The sequence below is a fragment of the Sinocyclocheilus anshuiensis genome, unplaced genomic scaffold, assembly GCF_001515605.1.
Source record: "Sinocyclocheilus anshuiensis isolate Anshui unplaced genomic scaffold, SAMN03320099.WGS_v1.1 scaffold626, whole genome shotgun sequence".
NCBI lineage: Eukaryota > Metazoa > Chordata > Actinopteri > Cypriniformes > Cyprinidae > Sinocyclocheilus > Sinocyclocheilus anshuiensis.
In genome coordinates, this window is record NW_015544167.1 from 596,951 (window position 1) to 610,106 (window position 13,156).

The 13,156-nt window shown below is 37.2% G+C and overlaps 1 protein-coding gene across 1 annotated transcript in view; it reads left to right on the forward strand.

The window, feature by feature from the left end:
- The first annotated feature begins 4,026 nt into the window (after nucleotides 1-4,026).
- Nucleotides 4,027-13,156, forward strand: part of LOC107695919 (anoctamin-9-like) — a 16,832-nt gene continuing 7,702 nt past the window's right edge. The window contains exons 1-13 of the mRNA XM_016496031.1: nucleotides 4,027-4,056; nucleotides 5,477-5,551; nucleotides 6,500-6,619; nucleotides 7,029-7,174; nucleotides 8,282-8,334; nucleotides 8,472-8,539; nucleotides 8,881-8,960; nucleotides 9,063-9,197; nucleotides 9,367-9,460; nucleotides 11,277-11,337; nucleotides 11,414-11,496; nucleotides 12,001-12,105; nucleotides 12,219-12,386. Coding sequence (XP_016351517.1) covers nucleotides 4,027-4,056; nucleotides 5,477-5,551; nucleotides 6,500-6,619; nucleotides 7,029-7,174; nucleotides 8,282-8,334; nucleotides 8,472-8,539; nucleotides 8,881-8,960; nucleotides 9,063-9,197; nucleotides 9,367-9,460; nucleotides 11,277-11,337; nucleotides 11,414-11,496; nucleotides 12,001-12,105; nucleotides 12,219-12,386 — 1,218 coding nt within the window. The remainder of the gene's footprint in view (nucleotides 4,057-5,476; nucleotides 5,552-6,499; nucleotides 6,620-7,028; nucleotides 7,175-8,281; nucleotides 8,335-8,471; nucleotides 8,540-8,880; nucleotides 8,961-9,062; nucleotides 9,198-9,366; nucleotides 9,461-11,276; nucleotides 11,338-11,413; nucleotides 11,497-12,000; nucleotides 12,106-12,218; nucleotides 12,387-13,156) is intronic.

The following is a 13,156-nucleotide window of genomic DNA, read 5'->3' on the forward strand; positions in this document are numbered from 1 at the left end:
GTGTGGGGGGGGTTGTTTTGCTATAGTTGTGAAGATCAAATGTCCCCACAAGGATAGTAAAACTTGACATTTTTGACTTTGTGAGGACATCTGGCCGGTCCTCACAAGGGAAATAAATCATTAAAAAATACTAAATGAAGATTATTTTAAAATGTAAAAATGCAGAAAGGTTTCTGTGAGGGGTAGGTTTAGGGGTAGGGTTAGGGTGAGGGGATAGAAAATATTGTTAGGTCAGTATAAAAACAATAGAAGTCTATGAAAGTCCTCAAGTATAGTAAAACAAACGTGTGTGTGTGTGTGTGTGTGTGTGTGTGTGTTAATACACACTTCGATGGACAAAAATGAGAAGGGAGAAGGACATTTTTGTCTCAAAGGTTCACTTTGAATTTTATCTGGATGTTATTTTGCCTTGATAACGTAGCAGTAAAATTCATGATTATAGCTGATAAGATTGTCTTTTGATACAAAGTTATTTCAACTTTTGTGTGGTATTTGGTAGACACACACATTTGTAAATATGCAATGTTAGTATTATTATTAATTATATATACTTTTAGTTTAAAGTGGTAAATCTCATTAACATCTCAAGTGAATCGTGAGGATCATGTTGTCATAAACAGCAAAGTTCCCTGCAGTCACCAGTGCATGTTCACTTCGCTATCAACAGTGTGGGAGGCTCTTGAAGGAATTAAGTTGTTTGAGATGAGCCGACGATAAGCTTTGCCTTCCTGCCCTTTCAAGGATGGAAAAAGGGAATGGGTTGATAGTCTCTGACAGAACGCTGCTAAACAACAAAAATACAGTTTGCCATTAGGAACGATGCATGTATAACATTCTCTAAAAACTGCTCAGCATTGAATGTTTACATTATAGTGGTTGACCAGTATGGGTTTTTCAATGGCCATTTCTAACAAATACGACAGCAGAAAATGTAGTGTTCATCAACACGGTAGTCATAAGGTTTTGGACACACTATATGACTTTTGTTTATCATCTAAGTGGGTTTTGTTGAAGCCTTTAAGAGTTACATTGTAACTCACACACAAGTAGTTTCTCCATACAAAACAGACAGAAAAAAAAAGCAGCTTCCTAAGAATTCTCCACATCTGTTGGCTTGTTCCAGCCCCATCAGGAGTGTATCTAAAAGAGCCCGTGTAGCCCAATATAGGCTCTTCTGGTCTGGGCCACCCTTCAAGTGGTTACCACAGCCCTTCACTATAGCAATTACACATGCAGTTCTGTCCGGGTGTGGCAGTGGGACTGAAACATAGTTGTCTATTTCCCAAACCTTAACTTCTACAATCTGGGTTTCATCTTTCCACGGCCCTATGTGAAGGTGGCAGACGCATGAGGTGGGAGCTTCCGTTCTGAGGCCTATGGTCTTTAGGGGTGGGACCAAAGTAAAAGGACAAGAGTGGTTTATGTTTAATCATAAGATTATAGAGGAGATTGTGATATATGTAATTTGAGCTCACATAATTGGATAGCTAGTGAAACGTCAAACCAGTAACTTAAATTATAAGGCATTTAGTGAATTGGGGGCCCCGGGCAAAATATAGGATTGGGGCCTATTTGCCCACATTTACCTAGATCAACCTAGAGGTTCCTTTTGTTGTTGTTGTGATGCTTGCTGCTGCACAATGGTGCCCCATAGTTGTGTCCAATGTTTCTACATTTTTCATGTACTGTACTTGTTATAATGGCTTTCTTTTATGTTGCACACCACGAAATAGCAATAGATTTGCAGTTGAGATAAGGTTTTCACAAAAACACAATAAATTCTAAAATGATAAACCTCACAATTGATCCTTTAAAACTTTTTTTTAAAGAAAAGGGATGAGTCAGAAGTATAAATTGTTATATTAATTTAAAACGGGGTTATGTGGTGGATTTTCGCATTGGTCTGAACAAAAATTGCAGACGGGATTATTGAAAATGAACATTCATTCTCTGCCAGCGGTTTCCCCGGTAACGGCTGTATAAACAAAGCAGCGCTGCGCTCATAAACGCTGCTTTATCAGATAAAATGAAAACCCATCGAAACTTTTCTGAAGACATTCGGTTCTCTTCAGAGATTCATTCATATAACACTTGAATTAGTGAGAATGAGACAATTGTGAAAAAATATAGCTGATATTGACGAGGAAAGTTAACTGATGAGTTATCAACGTAAGCCTTTAAGTGCCTGGGCTCATACACTCTCCAAAGAAACTCCTTTAAATGTTCTCATCACAGAAACGCCTCTAAATGCCCAACATAACTGAACATTAAACACTAACATGTTTTTTCTTTACTGAAAAACACTTACAGTAAAAAAAATAAAATAAATAATAATAATAATAAACCCCTTACTCTTACCTAATGCAGTCCCCTGCGAAGCAACTACAGACTGCCCAAAAAGTTATGTCAACAAATGATTAATGTAGGTTTAATACAAATTAATTAAGTAAACCTCAATTGTAAAAAAAAAAAAAAAAAAAAAGTAGAGTGTACGCTATAAATTTAATAAAATTAAGCTGGTGCAAAATGTTCACAAATCATACTTCAGCTTGATTAAACTGAACAAAAAGACAAAAAAAATAGTTTTTTGAGTGTAGAAATGGTGTATAAAGCATGTAAGGATGTAAATAATTGTGCATGTGTATATCCTTGGCCTTTCATCCTTGATAAAATAAATAAACAAAACAAGTAATCAATCACAAACAAACAAATAATTCCTAATATGTAAAATTCATGAAAATGTAACATAATTCATTACTGTGTAATGCAAGGGGAAGTATCAAGGTGGTTTCTGTTATAGTGATGTGCATTTCAAAAATGTTTCAATACAGCAGGTGACAAACAAACAAACACAATAAATAAATAAGTAAATAAATAAAGCAAGCAAGCAAACAAACAAACATAAATGAATGAATAAACACACACACACACACAGGTTTGTTTTTGTGAAAAGTGGGGACATCCCATAGGCGTAATGGTTTTTATACTGTACAGACCGTATATTCTATTGCCCTACACCAACCCTACCCCTAAACCTACCCCTCACAGGAAACTTTGTGCTATTTCAGATTTTCAATACACTCCATTCTGTGTGATTTATAAGCGTTTTGAAAAGTGGGGACATGGGGTAATGTCCTGAAAAGTCACCTTCTCCTTGTAATACCTGTCATACCTTTGCCATTATACAAATTTATGTCCTTTTTTGTCTACATACGTTGCCTATTTGTCACAAAAACGCGCGCGCGTGCGCGCACACACACACACACACACACACACACACACACGCACACATATATAAAGTGAACTTTTTGTATAACCTCGAGGCTCAAGTTTCCTGCACAGCTCCTGCAGTGGCTGCACAACCTTTTTATTGAGCTCGTGCTTCCACCTATCGGCGAAACTGCATGCAGCTTTAAAACGGAGCGTGGGTTACTCACTTGTGGTTTTGATTTACAGTAAACTGATAAATCTGTTAGTTATGGCCACAAGATGAACATGTTTCCTTTCATTCTTATAGTAAATCAACTGAATTTTCTAAATACAAAGTGAGTGTATAATATTTTCAACGATTATATATTATATTGCTATTATATTCCTAGTATTCATGCATTTAAGATGCAATTAGATTTTTTTAGTGACCTGCTTAATTGTTGTTTTATTCTAAAAGACAAAAGGGGGCCATATTAGACGTATCTGTTTGTGTTATTGTGCTCTAATGAAGAAGTTGTTTGTGTTATTGTGCTCTTATGACGAGTTTTGTCATCAGACGTAAGAGCGCCTTTTATGACATCACGAGTAATCCGGCGACATTCCACAGCGTCAGCGTCAAGAGAAGCCAGCGATAGCTGTTCAGTTCCTCGTCGCAGCACGGAAGGCTTCAGATGTTTGGGCTTCAGATGAATGGACCCTCTGGCTTGTAATGGCGAGTGATGAAAGATTCATCTAAACTGACAAGTGGCTGCGCTCTCGTGTGAAACCGGCGCAGCTGTCACACACCTGGACTGAAGCCCTGCAGGTCTGAAGAGGATGACGCGAAAAATGAGCCACCGGAGGCAGGTGAGAGGAACTTCAACCGCCTTGCCTAACATCACTGTCAGTGGCACTGATTAGTGTTTGCCTCTTGCGGTTAACTGTTTCTTAGTGCTTCACTAAAAGCATGCATACTGATAACTGAGAGCCAACAGACTTTATAGTTTACAGCCAGATGTTTCTCTGATTCAAAGATGAAGTGCCTGCATGAATTATGTCTGACTAAAATATGTAAATATACATATTTAATGTGCCTGCCAACTGACTTTTATATATAGCCTAGTTATAACCACAGAGTTGTTCCTTGATAACATTGATTCGCTAGACTAAAGAATGACCTCAAGTTTTCTGTTTTGCTTTGTGACAAGGATGAAAAGATTACAGAAATCTTTTGGACACAAATCAATGCAAGCAAGGCAGTATTAACTGTGTTGCATACAATGAGTTTCGCTCTGAGCTCCTCAACAGGGTGATTTAGAGGAACACCAGCAGATAAAGTTTGATTAAAGATAAAGATAAAGCAAATTTCACCCTGATTGAGGTGTGTTGTGACTGTAAGGGAAGTAACTCTGCGATACAAAACCAAACCCAGAGAGACTTCCACTAACCCATGTAAAGGTTGAAGATCACAAAGATAATGGTTTGATTGACAGCATGAAACTGTCGCTTGACAAACTGACAAGCAGCTGTCATGGAGAAGCAGTATCTATAGACACAGTATCTGTGTTTAGGTGATGCCAAGTAACACAAAACGTTCAGTTGTCTCCCGTTACCAATCAAAACATTTGCTATTGTTTTGTGTTGCTGTGGGACGTTTATGCAGCTCTGAGCTCTTCTGACTATTTCAAGGGCCGCTTTAAGAAAACTAGCTTTGATAGCTACACATGGTGACTATCTAGAATCAGATTGTATCTAGGTATGTGAACTACAACAGCTGTGAAAAAGCAAAAAAACGTAAACCCTCATGACTAGATAACTTGAGTTAGCATGAAGGTATTTCTGGCATTCACAGGCACACTCTCAGAATATATGAAAGGTTGCTTCGCCAGTTCTGCTTTCACAATGAACTTTGAGATTGATTAGTCAGGAGGATGAAAGTAGAACTTGCTGGTTTGTCAGAGCTTTCCAGAACTTTCCAAAATGTTTTCATTTTATTTCCGTTTACAGTAATGTGCATGGAGCTGCATCTCCATGTCATTGTTTTGCTTTATTTCATTAGAGTAAGAACGCAAGGTCACAGCTGATTGAAAAGTAAATGAACAGGTTTGATACTGATCTACAGGGCATTTCTGTGCCGAAAATAGCCGAACTCTCGTCTTACATTATACATTCTTTTTCTTGTTGCACAATATTCTTTTTTTACACTCACAGTTACTGTGTTAAGAACATGTTTCTCTTCTTGTAAATAAGGTTATTGTTCTGAACTGCTTATATTGTGTTGTTGTAGGGGAGTATTGACCTTTTGGAAACCATTGGAGTTGTAAATGAGAATGGCTTTGAAAACCCATCTATGCCACCAGTGGTAAGGCCTATAGTACATCACAGCTCATGTTGGCTTCAGTGTGAGACCACTAGTGAAAATGCTGCTATTTTTATAGTCAAGTTAAGTCACCTTTATTTATATAGTGCTTTTAACAATACAGATTGTGTCAAAGCAACTGAACAGCATTAATTAGCAAAATAGTGTGTCAATGCAAAAGGACAATAGTAAACACTAATTTTTCAGTTAAAGGCAGTTCATCATTGAATTCAGTGATGTCATCATCCAGCTCAGTTCAGTGTAAATAGTATCTTTGCAATAATTTGCAATCAAGTCAACGATATCGCTGGAAATGAAGTGTCCCCAACTAAGCAAGCCAGAGGCGACAGCGGCAAGGAACCAAAACTCCATCGGTGACAGAATGGAGAAAAAACCTTGGGAGAAACCAGGCTCAGTCGGGGGGCCAGTTCTCCTCTGGCCAGACAAAACCAGCAGTTCAATTCCAGGCTGCAGCAAAGTCACATTGTGCAGAGGACTCAACTCAAAATTATAAATTATAATATCAGTGTAACAGCTTGAGTGGAATGAGAAATTGGAAAATATATGGCATTTGGTCTGACATACAGTAAACAAAATCTGTCCAGTGTGATTTGAGAATGTTTCAAAGACTATATTTTATGGTTCATTACAAAGAAAGGGAAATCTGACCTACAGATAGTATTTGCATAATTCCGTCATTTGCAAAATTCCAAATCCCTCTAAAAGTTAATAAACAAACAAACAAACCAGATTTTCAATGTGGTTTCACTTTTTGACCCCACTGTATGTGTTTAAATTGTTTATAGCTTATGCACACAACGGAAAGTCACTACAATGATATGAACGTTATACATTTATGTAAATGATATGGATAAGTTGAAAGATTTTTATAATAATATAATAATTTATTAACACTGCTTTTTTTCTTCTTCATCTTCTTTTGAACATCAGCAACCTCCTCTGACGTTCGATTATGTTCTTGTGGCGAAAATCTCAGATGATGAGAACAGCCACTTGGTCAGAAAACAGAAAGCTTTCATTGAAACTTTAAAGAAGAAATTAAATGTATATGTAAGTGAGTTTTTCCATTTTTTATTTCTTGTTTTAGGTATTTTCTAAATGTAATAAATAAGTAATGTCTTGACATATGAAGGGAATTTTCCTCGTTTTATTATATGAAAGAGCAATTGTTGTTTCCCTATAAACAGAAAGAAAAAAAGTAGGGTAATTGCTGACACAGCAGTTAAGTGTAAAACTGTGGTTCTATTGGTCTTGAAAGTTATTGATACAGTTTGAAGTTCAATTATCAAGAATTAGCTGTGCCTAATATACCACTAGAATTATTATAGGATTATTCATATTATTATGAGTATTATAGTCCAAAACTATATAATGGCACTGCTTTATGATGAGGGAAATGGTACTAATAATTAAGCTCCAGAACTATTGTCAAATATGTATGTTTTTTTTTTTTTTTTAGAAATTTAGAGATGATGTTGATGATAAGGTGTTTTATTGCATCAGAGCACCAGAAAAGATTTTTGAGACATACCGGTATCTCTTGAAAGTGTCTGACGCCTGTAACTGGAGTTGTGAGCAGCAGGGTACTATACCTCAGTCAACCAGGTAATGCATTTACACCAACACACTCTCAAAACACATCCAGGACATCACATAAACAGCTCTCGGACTGTGTTTGAAGGCCAAAGTTGAAGTTTTTAATAAGTGCAGTCTATAAGCAGCAGCCACTTTTATTAACAATCAGCCAAATTAACAAACATGCAAGAGCACAGAAGAAACGCAACCAACTAAACACAGAGGAGAACAAAGAACAACTTAAATTGAGGGTTACGGAGAAACAAACAAGCAAGGGCGGGTGAACATAATCGATTAACCAGTGAGTAACCTAGAAAACAAACTAGTGGTGGGAAAATAGAAAAAAAGGAGTTTAAATCAAACACAGGAACAAGAAGCAATAAAACTAAACAAAGCATACATGTAGCAATAGAAAGTGTTGTTTAATATCACCTATAAAAACAGATTCTCTATCCAAGTCCAGTTAAACAGCTAGCAAGCAAAAATGCTGCTTCACTTCCCTTAAACTTTGGTGTGAAACTCATCCTGTAGAGGAGCTGTGTGCTTATACTTTTCTAAGTGATATCTAATTTTAGCTTGGAGGACAATAAAGCTGGTAAAAATCACTTACACTTAAAGGGTTAGTTCACCCAAAAATGAAAATTAGGCTGCGTTTTACTCACCCCCGAGGCATCCTAGGTGTATATGACTTTCTTCTTTCAGACAAATCCAGTTGGAGTTATATTAAAAATTGTCTTTGATCTTTCAAGCTGTTTAATGCCACTCAGCGGGTGTTGCATTGCTTCAGTCCAAAAGAGCTTAAATAAAAATCGCCCATCCATAAAAAAAAGTGTCTCACACGGCTCCAGGGGGTGAACAAAGGCCTCCTGTAGCGAATCGATGCGTTTTTGTAAGAAAAATAATTTTCATTTTTGGGTGAACTAACCCTTTAAAGTGACGGATGGACCGTATAAGCAAGTCAAGTAAGCAATCATCCAAAACACTCTAGCAACAGCACAGCAATGCCCTATTCTCTGTTTATGTGATGCAGTGAAGAAAGGTGCCGTAGTCACGGTTTGCATTGTGAAACTGTTGTACACAAAACAGAAGAGGCTTTGCAACAGCAGGGCTTTGATCTGTACTGTGGCTCTGTTTCAGGATTCGTGTTGTTGATTTCATTCTGCATCACACACGCATTGATTCAGAGGGGGGTGAGTAACAGTTTGCTTGCTAGATTACACATTCATTGCATATTACATTATATGTCACTGTATTATGTTAGGCTTTCTATGATTCATCCAGAAGTGTCGATTCTGTAATGCCTTTTCTTGCTTTACCTCTCTCTTAGGTGTTTCAGAATATCTGCCAGATCTCATGAAAAAAAATGTTTTTGAGACTCACTTTTGTTTGCATGAGGTTTGATTTGATTTGATTTCCTCTCGCTCACAGCATTTTATACACCTGCCACACAGAGTCAGATTCATTATGTGCAAATGTATTGAACTATATCCCATGGTGATAATTATACATGTGTCAACATTTTGTACTCAAAGCACAACAGGAAAAGTATCTGGTCACAAAGTGTTTCTGATTGCAAACATACAAGAAGCAGAGTTACACATGTGCAGACACCAACCAGTTCTTACATTCTGAATACTCAGAATATTACATAATTTCTTGAGGATTATGCCGTTTCACTATTAATTTTGTATCCTTATGTTTTAAAAAAAAATTCATTTGTGCCCTTTAAATCCTAGAAAAGGGAGCAGAAAGAACTAAAGCAGAGCTGGGCTCGATGGTCTGCTTGTTTCAAAGGGCAACCCATCACTAACGTCAGGTGCTCTTTCCTTTTATTTTCTGATATTACTCATCTCTCTATGTTATAGACTTACTCCCATTCTGGTACAAATTGAAATAAATTTATTGTGTGTGTTGTCAGAAACTACCTTGGTGAGAAGGTGGCTCTGTATTTCCTATGGCTGGGCTGGTACACATTTCTCTTGATTCCTGCTTCTGTAATTGGTCTCGTAGTGTTCCTGTATGGCCTGGCCTTTTACAGCACAAGTCCTCTCATGTGAGTAACCTAATATTAATAAACATCAGTGTTTAATGTTAAGGACATCTTTGTTGTCTTTTGTTCAATAGACAAAGAAAAAAAAGGCATTGGATTGCCATTTGATATATAATGTAAGATATGGGTCCTGAAGTAAAACCAGCTGGTGTGTGTGTGTGTGTGTATGCAGAAAGGAGGTGTGCCAGTCGAACGTAATTATGTGCCCTCTGTGTGATAATACATGCAGGGTATGGGAGCTTTCTGACACTTGCATGTATGCAAAGGTACTGTACTTTTTATTAATTTTACTGTGCACAGACACACTTACATATTTACATAGCCACACATATGCAATGAATCAATCACCCACTTATAAGAAGCACTCAAGGCCCTTTCACATGTCTCATATCAGGGCTTTAACACATCGCTTAAAGGGGTCATATAATGCGATTTCAATTTTTCCTTTCTCTTTGGAGTGTTACAAGCTCTTGGCGCATAAAGAAGATCTGTAAAGTTGCAAAGACTAAAGTCTCAAATCAATGTTATTTTTAGCAACATCATATGACCCCTTTAATAATGCAAGCAATCATGTATTGCTATAAGTTGTGATGCATCGAACACTGTTTTCAGGTCCAAGCCTCTTCTCCGTTTCAAGTGAGAATATCTCAGCAGCCATTTATGAGCATTCTCTTCACGTTCACTTTTTATTAAAGCACATTCACTTTGCTATAGAGATAAAGGTTAGGATCATTATTTTGTGGTAGTACTACAACATTTCTGTCATGACAAAAGAGTTTAGCATGGTAATATACATGGAAATGTTAAAGGGGTCATATGATGCGATTTCATGTTTTCCTTTGTCTTTGGAGTGTTAAAAGCTGTTTGTGCAAAGATTAAAGTCTCAAACCCAAGGAAATATTCTTTATAAAAGTGAACGCTCAGCCACGCCTTCCTAAAACAGCTTGTTCTAACACGCCCCCACATGTCTACATCACTGTGTGGGAATATTTGCATAACACCGCCCAAAAGTTCACGCAAAGAAAGAAGACATAACTTTTATTCTCACCGCCGCCACCATGTCGTGGAAATGCTGTGTGTTTCGTTGCGAATGCCAAACTACTTTGTTTGGTCTTCCAAAAGAGGACACAACTAGAAATCAGTGGTTAAATTGTATTTACAACACTGTTCTAGAACAGTTCAACCCAAATATTCGAGTGTGTGCTCGAAAGGAAATTTTCCTGAACCTGGTAAGGGGCATAACATTTCCGTCACACACTTGAGGTATTCGACCAATTATAATGCACTGGATAGCTGGCCAATCAGAGCACACCGTGCTTTTCAGACCGATGAGCTTTGTAAAAATCGATGCGTTTCAGAAAGGCGGGGCATAGAGGAGAAACAATAATGTACAGTATGTGGAAAATAATATTTTAATAACATTTTTTGAACCTTAATCCGCGTAAACACATTGCATTACATCAAATACACAAAATAATGTTCTTTTTAGCAACATCATATGACCCCTTTAATGTGTTTGGTCTTGGAGGCATAGATTTGCTACGATGCCGCGGCAGAGCAAATACTGAGATTTGCTACTGCCAATACATCCACAGACATGCTGCTGTGAGCATGTAAGAAATACTGCTGCTGCGCATATAACATTTGTGAAATAACCCCCATATATAACATACATGAAATCACCCTGTAGTAGATCTACACAGGTGGAGCTGGGGAGGTGGAGGGTTTCTGAAGCGCGCTGCAACTGCTACAGCAAACACTAGCCGTGTATTTGAATGTTGAGCAGCAAGCTCATTGTCTGCTGATCCATCTAAACCAATTGGCTGTGCTGTGTGAATAATGAGTGTATTTTAGCACAAGATCTGCCACAAGTAGTAAATAGTCATGTTTTAAAAATGTTAGACAAATGTATAAATGTTTTATGTGCTAATGTTTTTAGAACAGCTGTAAGCTTTACTGGAAGAACTTTTGTTCATAACGTTGAGAGAATCTTACAAGAAAGTTCCTTGTTAGCTGCATGGACCCTAAAGGTTAAATATTGTAATATGTGCTAACACTGTGTCTTTTGGGTCACATGTGCAGGTGAGCCTTCTGTTTGATAATGAGGGAACAGTAGCATTCGCCATGTTCATGGCAGTGTGGGGTAAGTTCAACAGCTCTAACCCCGTTTGAGTTGGACTGAGTCAGTTTTATGTCAGATGCTAATGTCTTCTCCACAGCCACTGTGTTTCTGGAGTTCTGGAAGCGCCACAGATCATCTTACGTGTGTGCATGGAAGGTCTTTGACTGGTGTGAAGAAGAGGTACGACCAAGTAACAGACTCTATAACAACCAACATTAACTACATTGATGCTTTTTAATGGGACGATAGCAACTATTAGGTTAGAACAGCATTGGCTGTGTTAATGGAGCAGGATCATTTTCAGCCAATAAAACCAAAGATATTGATATTGTATGGCTTAAAAAGACTTGGAATGCGACACAAATTCTTTGTAATTCTGCCTGTTGCATATTCTGTATTATTTAGAAATGGTTACGTTTAGGGTTGGGGTTGGTTATGTGCTCAGAAATATCTCTGAAATTTTTAAATATATATAAAAATCATTTCTAAAAATGAGTTTCAAATGCATGCAAAGAATTAAATGCATCTTAATCTGATGCAATTGAAATGAATGAAGTTCCCCTTCGAGGGAGCTCCAACTCTGCGTCGATTTGATGATGCAGCATCTTGTTCCCTTCTCAGGGAACTGCAAAAGTTTTGGGTGGTTTTATAACATGTGGTTGTGTATGTGCTTGTATCATGCAGGAGGAGTTGATTCTGGAGATTGTAAATAATGCAGACTGTGAACCCAAGATGCACAGGCACTCTTATCTACGCTCCACTATGGTACTAGTTTTAGTCACACTCATGGTAAGAAACTGAAGGCGTGTGAAGGTGATGTTACTCTCATAAAAAAAATATATAATTCATATATGCATGGCGAACTGACTTTGATGGCGTGTGTCTGTGGTGCTGTGTCACAGTTGCTGGTCATCATTGGTTTGACTCATGTCCTGGTTGTGTGTCGAGTGATTGCTACTGTGCTGCTGGCCGAAAACAGTTCTTGGCAGGTCATTACTGAGAATTCGCAAACAGTTGCCGTGATGCTCGGAGCCGTGCTTCACTACATCACCATCACCGTCATGACTCGGGTAAAAGCTCACAAACCTCCCACTGTCTGTCAGAGAACAGCTGGTTGTCTTCTTAATTTTGCTTCGATAAAGTCTTATGTTGATGAAATTCCTATTGAAACAATTTTGGACAGAACCATTTTCTTCTTGCTGTTTATAATCAGAGTCAGGTCATTAATTGGATATTCTCATTGTAGAGTGCATTGTATTAGATAAAAACTGTAAACACCCATGAGTGCAAGATATTTTATATCACCTCTTCTGTGAGAAAAACTAATTTTTCTAATATGTGTATATGCTAAAAAGGTCTGTTCTTAATTTAAAGTATAATTTGTTTTACAGTTTTAATTACCCTGAAATAGTTCAGGATCATTCAAATGGATTATTTTACCCGATTTGTAAAATAAAATGATGTGCTGTACTTTTTATGAGTATTAAAGTTTTGTGTTGTTAGCTTTATTACATGATAACATCAAACTAAGCTGGAAGCCATATACTATCTGACATACTGACATATACTAACACCATTCGATCTCAAAGACTTTGTTTCTATCATATTAGAGATCATTTTAGAAGTGTATATCAATGTTACAAAACCTAACAACACAATACTCTAATGCCCATAAAAAAATACAACACACAATTTTATAACAAATTGGGTAAAATAATACATTTTAATTAAAACTAAAATAAATACATACTAGTTTATGTTAAGAACAGCCCCTTTTTTCACTCTGTTCACCATCGTGGATTATATATATATATATATATATATATATATATATATTTAT